General features: G+C 40.1%; 1 protein-coding gene across 1 annotated transcript; it reads left to right on the plus strand.

Annotated features, from left to right (window-relative positions):
* The first annotated feature begins 363 nt into the window (after positions 1–363).
* Positions 364–9,489, plus strand: LOC113529097 (E3 ubiquitin/ISG15 ligase TRIM25). The gene is made up of 6 exons (XM_053231729.1): positions 364–975; positions 2,016–2,111; positions 2,246–2,479; positions 2,985–3,156; positions 3,394–3,453; positions 8,587–9,489. The coding sequence occupies exons 1-6, from the start codon at positions 385–387 to the stop codon at positions 9,126–9,128; spliced, it is 1,695 nt and encodes a 564-aa protein (XP_053087704.1). The 5' UTR covers positions 364–384; the 3' UTR covers positions 9,129–9,489.
* Positions 9,490–11,903: the final 2,414 nt, after the last annotated feature.

Genomic DNA, 11,903 nt, shown 5'->3' on the forward strand with positions numbered 1-11,903 from the left:
CGTGGATATGTTTGTGTGTATGAAAGTCCAGTATGCTAATAGTATGCCAGTATCCAGTATGTGCACCCACATCGCCTCAGCAGGGATTTACGGAGGAAGAATTAGGTACGTTGAGGTGTGTGTGTGTGTATGTGTGTGTGTGTGTGCGCCAATAGGGCCAGGTCACTTCCTCACAATAATTACTCACATTATATTACACTATACCATTACAGTCATGGAGGTTAGCTACACCCTCTTTATTTAAAGCTCCACCCGCTCTCTCTGTCACACTATAGAAACAGAAGCTCAAAGTTCATTTAAAGTAAAAAAAAAAAAAGAAAAAAAAAAAACCTCTCTCTCTCTCTCTCTCTGTGTGTGTGTGTGTGTGTGTTTGAGTTCAGGAAAATGGCCGAGGCCAGTATTTTGGTAGATCAGGACCAGTTCAGCTGTCCAGTCTGTCTGGATCTCCTGAAGGATCCGGTGACTATCCCCTGTGGTCACAGATTCTGTAAGGTGTGTATTAATGGCTGCTGGGATCAGGAGGATCAGAAGGGTGTCTACAGCTGTCCTCAGTGCAGACACACTTTCACTCCAAGGCCTGTTCTACACAGAAACAACATGCTGTCTGAAGTGGTGGAGAAACTGAAGAAGACTGAACTCCAAGCTGCTTCTCCTGCTCACTGTTACACTGGATCTGGAGATGTGGAGTGTGATTCCTGCACCGGGAGAAAACGCAAAGCCATCAAGTCCTGTCTGATGTGTTTGGCTTCCTTTTGTGAAACTCATCTTGGTCCTCACTATCAGTCTCCTGCTTTTAAGAAACACACATTAATTGAAGCCTCAGAGAAACTACAAGAGAAGATCTGCGCTCAACACAACAAGCTGATTGAGATCTACTGTCTTACTGATCAAACCTGCATCTGTTATTTGTGTACGATGGATAATCACAAAGGTCACGACACCATCACAGCCACAGCAGAAAGAGCTGAGAAACAGGTGAGAATGAGAAAGCTTTCCAAAATTAAATCATTTTAATGATATTTCCCCATCTAGCTAAACATGTGCTTAATTCAGTTATATGATTTAAACTTTAAGTTTGATTTGACCATCAATCAGAAGGATTCTGTAAAAGCTTATTCAAAGTGTATGTGGTCTGGTCAACAGAGTCTTAAATACAACACTGATGATCGTAATTTGGTTAGGTCAGTTAGTGAACATTTCAGCCCACACGAACTGTGACAGGATGAGGCAGGTGAACAAACACACACACACACAACTGATGTTGGGTGAGGAGGGCTGGGGTGCAATCGGCTTCACTTCATGCCAAAGGTGTTCAATGTGGTTGAGGTCGGGGCTCTGTGCAGGACACTCGAGTTCTTCCACTCCAAACTTAACACACCATGTCTTCATGGAGCTTGCTTTGTGCCGAGGAACATTGTCATGCTGGAAGACGTTTGGGTCTCTTAGTTCTAGCGAAGGGAAATTGTAATGCTACAGCATACAAAGACATTCTATACAATTGTGTGCTGGATTCAGAGTACAGAGAATCCTTCAGTTCCAGCCATCAAATTAAAACCCCATGTAATGATATCTATAGAACATTTACAGTCAAAACACCACTGCAAATATAATTGTATAACAATGTCTATATCATTTTATGTACTTCATTAGCACCACTCAGAGTGTTAAGCTCCTTTGTTAAAAGGACTATACAGATAAATTTTAATGAACATTCAATTTTATTTTTTTGTCTGGACTCTTTATTTTGCCACTCATCATAAGCAGCTTGGCAGTAATTTCTAGCTAGAACACTAAAAGATGCAGTACCCATGTAGAAATTGTACAACACTGAGCTACCAGTTGAAAGGATATTGTGATGTAGGAGCTAATAAACTAACAGCTCAGTGTAGAAACACACAGTACACGACATAGCATTCACGGCTCTGAGAAACATTAATGTACTTTTAACTAAGATTAATATGTAACCAATTAGCTAATACTTTATTAACAGCTGGATGTAACTGGTGTGTCTTCAGAGTGAGTTAAAGCAGGAGCAGATTAAATCCCAGCAGAGAATCCAGGAGAAGAAGAAGAAGGTGCAGGAGCTGAAACAGGCTGTGAACACTATAAAGGTGAGCAGTGAGCAGAGACAGAGCTGCTCCTAGAAACACACACAACATGAACAACGAGTCACTTACAGTCCCAGTAAGAGAGAGAATGATAGATGAGGTTTAAATCTTGTTTGTGTGTGTGTGTCTCCTAACAGCTCAGTGCACAGACAGCAGTGGAGGACAGTGAGAGGATCTTTACTGAGCTGATCAGCTCCATGGAGAAAAAGCGCTCGGAGGTGACGGAGCTGATCAGAGCTCAGGAGAAGGCTGAACTGAGTCGAGCTGAACGACTCCTGGAGCAACTGGAGCAGGAGATTGCTGATCTTCAGAGGAGAGTCACTGATCTGGAGCAGCTTTCACACACACACGATCACATCCAGTTCCTCCAGGTAACACTCACTGTCTGATTTACAGACCCAGCTGTTCCTCACACACTCTCTAAAACACCTCTCGTTAAAGCAAGAATAAATGTCCCTGTCTGACATCACAAGTGTGTCTGGTGTTATCCTGAGATCAGGGGACTTCACAGTTTATTACTGTTTGTTATTGTTTAGTGCTGTTTCGCTTCTCTTTAACTCGACTTCGGTTCCTAGCTAAGTTCAGTAATATTAGTTTGTGGATTTGAGATAGAGTAGCTATGACTTCATTGGTCTGATGTGTTTATTGTGACAGTTGGAGGATGGAGGATTCATAATGATTATATGATGTATTTGTGTAATGCATGCTGGGTAATGTAGAAACAGAACTTTGACAAAAATCACGAATTTTGCAAAAAGACAAACTTAGAGACGCAACACTGTGCTACAAAATCCTTATTCTTTTCTTTTACTTTCCAAAGTAATTTCTTTGTGCATGCTGTTTATTTTTGTTTGAATTTTAATTTGCTTTCTGTAGATTTTAGCTTCTGGACGTCGGTCTCCCCCATGGGACAGACCAAACTTTCACACATCCAGCATCACTGTCCATCAACATCTCTCATTTGATGGAGTGAGGAATTCTCTCTCAGATCTGAAGAAGAGACTCGAGGAATGCTGTGAAGAGGAATTCAACAAAATCCCTCCACATGGTAAGAGGAGCTGTTCCTGATGGAGAAACACAATGATGGACGTCTTTACTCACTCTGTGAAGTGTTATTTCTTAGCAATGCTCCTGCTTTCTTTTTGCAGACAGTTTAGTCACCTGACACTTTTAACTAAAATATTGATTTAAAATGAATAAACTGACTGTATCACGTTAAACTGTTTCCATCTTTTACACAACCTGATGATGCTTTTTGTCTTCATTTCCATTTTTCTCTCCACAGCTGCAGCAGTTCAGATCATTGCACTACCAGAGCCACAGAGCAGAGAAGATTTTCTGAAATGTACGTCTAAAACACACACACACACACGCACGCACGAAAGCAAACATCGACACTCAACAAGCATGTACACGCACACACACATACACGCACATGCACACACACACACAAACACACACACACAAACATGTACACACGTGCGAGCGCGCACACACACACACACACACACACAGAGGTCACTTGTAGGACCTGTATCTGGTATCTGGTATTTAGTATATGTGAGGTCCACCCTCACACACGCCAGCTTTTTTTATTCCTTGTGGGGACCAAATGCACTTTAAATAATAAGAAATATTTTTTCCCATTGATGCTAACAAAATTATTAATGCAGAATGATGTTTACCTTCTAAACAACTTTTATTGGTTGACTGAATAGCATATGTAACAGCAGGTATGCATATAAAAGCAGAAACAGACATCATTTTAACCTACGAACACAATTCTTACCTTAGAAACAGGCATGTTAAACAGATTTTTTGTATTTTATTTAAATTCTAAGCAGATCCAGGTCAAGAGCTTCAGGTAATATCCCCATCAAACATCAGAATGAAGAAAAAGTGTGATCTCTGTGACTTTAACCGGGGCATGGTTGTTGGTGCCAGATGAGCTGGTTTGAGTATTTCAGAAACTGCTGATCTCTTGGGATTTTAACACACAACAGTCTCTGGAGTTTACACATAATGGTGTGAAAAACAAAAAATCATTGAATTTTTCCTGGGTCTGATGTTTGATGTGAACATTAACTGAAGCTCTTGACCTGTATCTGCATGATTTTATACATTGGCTGATTGGATAATTGCATGAATGAGCAGGTGTACAGGTGTTCCTATTAAAGTAGACGGTGAGTGTAAAGAACAACTAGCACACAAGTGATTACCAAAAGAAAGATGTCTTTGTGCCGCATGTTGAAAAGATGCATAGGGTGCAAGAAGCACCAGGTTTCCATCCCGGGACTGGTCATGTGACTCATGTGAATCGGTAAGCATCACTCTAACTTTGTCACTGCCCCACTACACTGATCTCACTGCATTAGATATGGCTGCTGTCAGACTCAGCTGTCTTTACTAAATGCAGAGAGAACATGCAGGAAAGAGCAACAATATGTCATGTGGTGTTATTGATGTCATTACTGTTCTCATACACCAACATGAGGTGATGAAATTAGAAATGCTATAAGGCACAGTCTTACCTGTAGAGGGGTTTATGTGTTTAGCTTCAAACAGACATGCTCTGTCAGTGGTATTGACTGCATGCTGTACTGCATCACCATCTTCTGCTACAGAGATAAAGAGCATTTATTTTCCTCTAATCAAACCTTCCTTTCATTATATGTGGTTATTAGTGTAATTTACATGCTATATTAAAGATTTTTGAAATACATATATTTTAGACATTGTGTGTGCCAGAACACTACTGTCTACTACTATCATCTGCAATACTTGTTATGTTTAATATATTTAATAAAATTTGGTTTAACAGCTGGGTTAATTACAGATTAAAAAAACACTCTGAAAGGACTTGCCCTAAATCATCTTCTTCTTCGTTTTTTCAGCTTTTTCCTTCAGGGGTTACCACAGCGAATCATCACTCTCCACCTATCCTTATCTTCTGTATCCTCAACACTTGCACCCACTAGCTTCATATCCTCATTTATTACCTCCATATACCTCCTCTTTGGCCTTCCTCTTTGCCTCCTGCCTGGCAGCTCCATGTCCAACATTCTCCTACCAATATACTCACTCTCCCTCCTCTGAACATGTCCAAACCATCTTAATCTGGCCTCCCTAACTTTGTCCCCCAAACATCCAACATGTGCTGTCCCTCTGATATACTCATTCCTAATCCTGTCCAACCTTGTCACTCCCAAAGAGAACCTCAACATCTTCAGCCCTGCTACCTCTAGCTCTGACTCCTGTCACAGCGACACTGTCTCTAAACCATACAGCATGGCTGGTCTCACCACTGTCTTGTACACCTTCCCTTTGATTCTCGCTGATATTTTTCTATCACACAGAACTCCTGACAACTTTCTCCACCCATTCCAACCTGCCTGCACTCGCTTCTTTACCTCTTTCCCACACTCTCCATTATTCTGGACTGTTGACCCCAAGTACTTAAACTCCTGTACCTTCTTCACCTCTTCACCCTGTAATCTTACTGTTCCACTTCCCTCCCTTTCATTCACACACATGTACTCATCTTACTACGACTGACTTTCATTCCTTTTCTCTCCAGCGCAAACCTCCACCTCTCCAGGTTTTCCTCCACCTGCTCCCTGCTCTCACTACAGATCACAATGTCATCCACAAACGACATTGTGCAAGGAGACTCCTGTCTGTCCTCCTCTGACAACTGGTCCATCACCATAGCAAACAGGAAGGGGCTCAGAGCCGATCCCTGATGCAGTCCCACCTCCACTTTGAACTCCTCTGTCTGACCTACAGCACACCTCACCACTTTCCTGCTCCTCTCATACATGTCCTGCACCACTCTGACATACTTCTCTGCTACTCCTGACTTCCTCATACAGTACCACAGCTCTTCTCTTGGCACCCTGTCATACGCTTTCTCCAAGTCTACAAACACACAGTGCAACTCCCTCTGACCATCCCTATACTTCTCCATCAAAATTCTCAGAGCAAAAATTGCATCTGTTGTGCTCTTTCTGGGCATGAAGCCATACAGCTGCTCACAAATTTCCACTACCTTCCTTAACCTAGCTTCCACTACTCTTTCCCATAGCTTCATTGTATGGCTCATCAACTTTATCCCCCTATAGTTGCTGCAACGCTGCACGTCACCCTTATTCTTAAAGCACTAATACACTACTTCTCCATTCCTCAGGCATCTTCTCACTCTCTAAAACCCTGTTAAACAAACTAGTTAAAAATTCCACTGCTGCCTCTCCTAGACACTTCCAGACCTCCACCGGGATGTCGTCAGGACCAACAGCCTTTCCACTCTTCATCCTCTTCTAAGCCTTCCTGACTTCATCCTTTCTAATCTTATCTACTTTCTGTTCCACAGAGGTCACCCCTTCTACTCTTTTTCCCTCTCATTTTCCTCATTCATCAGCTCTTCAAAGTACTCCTTCCATCTCCTCTGTACACTCTCCTCACTTGTGAGCACCCTTCCATCTCTATCCTTAATAACTCTAACTTGCTGCACATCCTTCCCATCTCGATCCCTCTGCCTAGCTAACCTGTATAAGTCATTCTGTCCTTCTCTAGTGTCTAACCTAGTGTACAACTCATCATATGCCTCCTGCTTGACCTTAGACACCTCCCTCTTCACTCTGCGCTGTAACTCCTTGTATTCCTGTCTATTCTCTTCAGTCCTGTCCATGACCCACTTCCTCTTGGCTAACCTCTTCCTCTGGATACTATCCTGAACTCCCTCATTCCACCACCAAGTCTCCTTATCTTCTTTCCCAGTCATCTGGCAGCACTACCTGACCACCCAGAGCCTGCCTGAACTTCTGTCTTAAGTCCTCACAACATTCCTCCTTTTTCAGCTTCCACCATTTGGTTTTCTTCTCTATCTCTATCTTTGATCTCTTCTTCTTATAGACCATCAAAGTCATCCTACACACCACCATCCTATGCTGTCTGGCTACACTCTCTCCCACTACCACTTTACAGTCATTAATCTCTTTCAGATTGCCTCTTCTACATAGGATGTAGTCTACCTGTGTGCTCCTACCACCACTCTTGTAAGTCACTCTATGCTCCTCCCTCTTCTGAAAATAAGTGTTAACCACAGCCATGTCCATCCTCTTAGCAAAGTACACTACCATCTGTCCTTCAAGGTTCCTTTCCTTAAGTCCAAACTTGCCCATCACCTCCTCATCACTCGTGTTCCCCTCACCAACATGTCCATTAAAATCTGTCCATTAAAATCACCACTCTCTCACCCGTGGGAATACTCTCTATCACCTTAATCTAATTCACTCCAGAATCTCTCTTTCTCCTCTAACTCACAACCTACCTGTGGGGCATAACCACTAACAACATTCAACATCACCCCTCAACATCAATCTCTAACTTTAGACTCATCACCCTGTCTGACACTCTCTTCACCTCCAGAACATTCCTCCCAAACTCCTCCTTCAAGACCACACCTACCCCATTTCTCTTACTATCCACACCATGATAAAACAGCTTGAATCCTGCTCCTATACTACGAGCCTTGCTACCCTTCCACCTGGTCTAGTGGACACATAGTATATCCACCTTCCTTCTCTCCATCATATCAGCCATCTCTCTACCTTTCCCTGTCATAGTACCAACATTCAGAGTTCCTATTCTCAGTCCTACACTCTTACCTTTCCTCTCCTCCCTCCTCTACTGCTTTGGCCAACAGTAGCCCAATTTCCACCGGCGCCCTGTAGGTCACCGGGGCCGATGGTGGTCGCTGTTAACCCGGGCCTCGACTGATCCGGTATGAAATTCAGAGTACTGACGATTCGCATTATTAAATTTGGCAATGATTTACACCAGATGCCCTTCCTGACGCAACCCTCTCAATTTATCCAGGCTTGGGACCGGCACAGAAGTCAATGGACGGTGACCCCCATGGCTAGATTACTTGCCCTAAATAATAATAATAATAATAAATGAAACAGTACTTTTCAGACATGATGGTCATGGTGTAAGGTGTGTCTAGCTGAGTGTTAGGATTACTAGGAGAACACTTTGATAATCTGACTGTGCATTTCCTCTCATTAGGACAGTATTAGTGCACCACAGTTATCCAGTGAGCTGATACACTAATTTCTCAAAATTTATGCACACGTTTCCATAATATTTCTTTTTAATTCTTATTTTTGTAACCAGAAACAAATAACAAAGCTGCAAAAAACAATACACTTACCTTGTATGCTGCATTCGTCTTCTGTTAAACTCACATTGGCTCTTTCTAAAATGTAAATTAATAATGGCGGAGGTGCCCTCCTCATGGGAAATGTAGTCCATTTGCTCTTCTGGGTACGCTTCTTTGTATTGATAAAAGGATGGCGAAAAACTACAACTCTCCGGTTAAATATTAAAAAGCAAATTATTATATTGGCTATACACTTAGCGCTTACACTTTTAATAAAACATGCCATGTTCAGTTTGTTTTTCTCTTTTATTTCAGATTTCTGTTATCTGACTCTGGATCCCAACACGGCACATCGTAACCTCATTCTCTCTGAGAAGAACAGAGCGGTGAGACGCAGTGAGAGAAAGCAGCAGTACTCTGATCATCCAGAGAGATTTGATTACTGGCTTCAGGTGCTGTGTAAGGAGAGTGTGTGTGGACGCTGTTACTGGGAGGTGGAGCGGAGCGGTGCTGGTGTGTTCATATCAGTCTCATATAAAGACATCGGCAGGAAAGGAGAGGGTAATGAGTGTGGGTTTGGATACAACAATCAGTCCTGGAGTCTGTGGTGTTCTTCTTCTTCTTCTTCTCTCTGTTTCTATCACAACAACATTGAGACTGATCTCAGAGTTCCATCATCCTCCAGAATAGGAGTGTATGTGGATCACAGTGCAGGAACTCTGTCCTTCTACAGCGTCTCTGACACGATGAAGCTCCTCCACAGAGTCCACACCACATTCACTCAGCCTCTATACGCTGGGTTCAGGATCTATTTGTTAGATGAAGATCTAACTGTGAGACTGTGTGATCCAAAATAAAGTGTGTAGTGTTTTATGTAAAATTCCTGCACATTGCCACATTGTTGCTCAGTCATCTGTCTCACTAGCACACAATCCATCTGCACAAAAACACACTCATTTAAATGTATTCATTAAAACAGATTAGTAATTTTACAATAATTAAAAAGGAAATGTTAAAAATGAACTGTCAGACAAGAAACTAGTAGAATTTCAGAAGAAAAGGATGGAGGAGTGAGAAGTGCAACGCGCGAGTTGTGCTGAAATCGGTGACGCAGAGAAATCTGTGACTAGAGGTCACTGTTCAGTAAATGTTCAAGATTGCAGCTTCTGTCTTTTCTGTTTGTGTTTTTTGATTGTGATTGTTAATTAAACGATGTGTACTCCACCCACATGCTCCTGTGTGTTTATTGGGACTGAGGATTTTAATTCTGTTTTGTGTCTTTTACCATTGTGGTTCTTATTTATGTATAAAATATATTATTAAAATAATATTAACTATTGTTATTGTTGATCTTAGTAATACTATTTAAATATTAAATAATAGTTTATATATGATATATATATATATGATCTGTATTCATACTACTACTACTACTAATAATAATAATAATATAAGTAATAACAATTATACATAAATAAATATCATTTTCTAATCCAGATACTGATCCATGTGTTGGGTTTATTGTTCAGCAGTTTCTTCAGGGCCCTGAGTTTTCACACATCAGGTTACTTGTAAGCCATAAAAAAAAAAAAAAAAAAAAAAAAAATTCTAATTATGTGTATTCTGTTAAAACAATATTTTGTATTTGTTTCCAACAACAACATCAATAATAATAATAATAATAATAATGATAATAATAATAATAATAATTAAAGCTGCAAGAAGCATTTTCGGAGGCCAAACACCCAGACTCTCTCATTCTATTTCATTTCTCTATCTTCTATTTCATTCTATCTTTTCAGTTTTAAATATTTCCCAAATTTCAGACAGTGTAAATTCTAGTTATTAGTGGCACTTGTTCTAGTTTGTTTCTTTCATGCTCTTGTTTTGAAGGTTTTTTTTGGAAATGCACCTGAAAGACAAAAATAACAAATGTAAAATACTGGGGCAAGAAAATCATGGCATTTGTTGATTAAAATAAGCACCATCTCAAAATGATTATTATTTATAACCAGTTTGTCACAGTTTGCATATATTCCAAGTCTTCTGAAGTCATATAATAGCTCTGTGTGAGAAACAGAATGAATTTTAAGTTGTTATTCACTGATACACTTTTTTTTTTTTTTTTTTTAAATAAAACTTTTATGATACTTTTGCATCCTTGTGAAGCTCCAAAGCTCCCTGAAATGACATGGGAAGGAGGCGGCACAAATCTTCAGGATCACACAGTTTGGGTTCCACAGAAGAAAGTAAGTCATACAGGTCTATTCCAACATGAATGAAATGCAGAACTTAGAGAATTATTGGCAGGTTTCTGTGAAAAAAAGACTAACAATAATGAGGTCTGAGATTAAAAACACACTCAAAGTTACTACAATATAAAATATTTTCATCTATTTATAAACATTAACTTACAATTGTCAAAGACGACTTCTCTTTTTAGAGTACATATTGTCAGCTGCTCAGTGTCTGTCACGCTAATGTCTTATAGGCTGTTGGGCTCATTAATATTAATCAGGTTGCTGCTTCGCCCGAACTTATTTGCTGAATTCAAACCGCAGACGGTGAGCGCTAGCCAATGGGATTGCCGCTTACGCATCACTTCCGCCCACTGCCGAAGCAACGAGCAGGCAGAGGCTTCTGCTTGGTCTTAAAGCCTTCGTTTTACGGGAACGGCTACATTTTTTCCCCTCGCACTGCGGTTAATCAAAATTAACTAGTTTTGTGGCTCATTTCCACTCGAAATGACCTTAGTCTCTTAACGTTTAGAAAATAATTAACTTATAAAGTTATAAATGTTAAGTTTGTCGTGTTCAAGTTGCCAATTTAAATATTTAAAACGGTTCTAATATTTACCTCAGAGTTAGCTGCTGCTTTAGCTCACGCGCGCAAACAGGACGATAAATTACACAACAGTGAAGCAGGAACGTTATAAAAACTTCAAAATATAAAACATTACAACTCTATAATGATAATTAACATCACACATGAAAACCACTATATTAAAGTGACGAACAAAATATACATTTTTGCTTTCCTTTACCTCAGCGTGAAGTGGCAGTTGGCCGTTATGATCGAATTGATACCCCACTAATACGAGCCACCCCTGTTTCCTCTGATCCTCCTTTAACTCACTCTAGTATGTATAAAATACAGTTCACATGTAAAAGACTGAAAGCTGTTGGATTCACAGAAATCTCAAAGTTTAAAGGATTGAGTTACTTGTGTGGGTAAGGGTAAATTTCTTAATCACAGCTGTTTATGCATTATGAGCTGTGTGGATGATTATTAACTACAGTTAAAGTTTCCCTCTTGTTCTGCTGAGCATTAGATAGATAGATAGATAGATAGATAGATAGACTTTATTGATCCTGCTGGGGAAATCATGTTACAGCAGCATAAAGAATAACAATAAAATTAAAAGCAGAATTGCAGATCTACAAAAAACACACTGAAAATATTATATAAAGTTGTGTACAACATCAACAAGAGTAAAAGTAATAAATATTAAAGAAAAGATGAGCAAAAAACAGGTGTGCAAAAATGACAGTGAATAATATATACAACATATGTATAACATAAACAGTATATACAGATGGTTGTGCAGAAATGTGTTCACATATCACACAGAG

The sequence above is a fragment of the Pangasianodon hypophthalmus genome, chromosome 30 (assembly GCF_027358585.1).
Source record: "Pangasianodon hypophthalmus isolate fPanHyp1 chromosome 30, fPanHyp1.pri, whole genome shotgun sequence".
NCBI classification, from domain to species: domain Eukaryota; kingdom Metazoa; phylum Chordata; class Actinopteri; order Siluriformes; family Pangasiidae; genus Pangasianodon; species Pangasianodon hypophthalmus.

What these genes read in the sequence shown, in the direction of transcription:
- LOC113529097 (XM_053231729.1), top strand. Translation starts at nt 385, where the DNA reads ATGGCCGAGGCCAGTATTTTGGTAGATCAGGACCAGTTCAGCTGTCCA. An exon ending in CAGAAAGAGCTGAGAAACAG is followed by an intron (nt 976 to 2,015) that starts GTGAGAATGAGA and finishes GTGTGTCTTCAG; the next exon opens with AGTGAGTTAAAGCAGGAGCA. An exon ending in ATCACATCCAGTTCCTCCAG is followed by an intron (nt 2,480 to 2,984) that starts GTAACACTCACT and finishes TGCTTTCTGTAG; the next exon opens with ATTTTAGCTTCTGGACGTCG.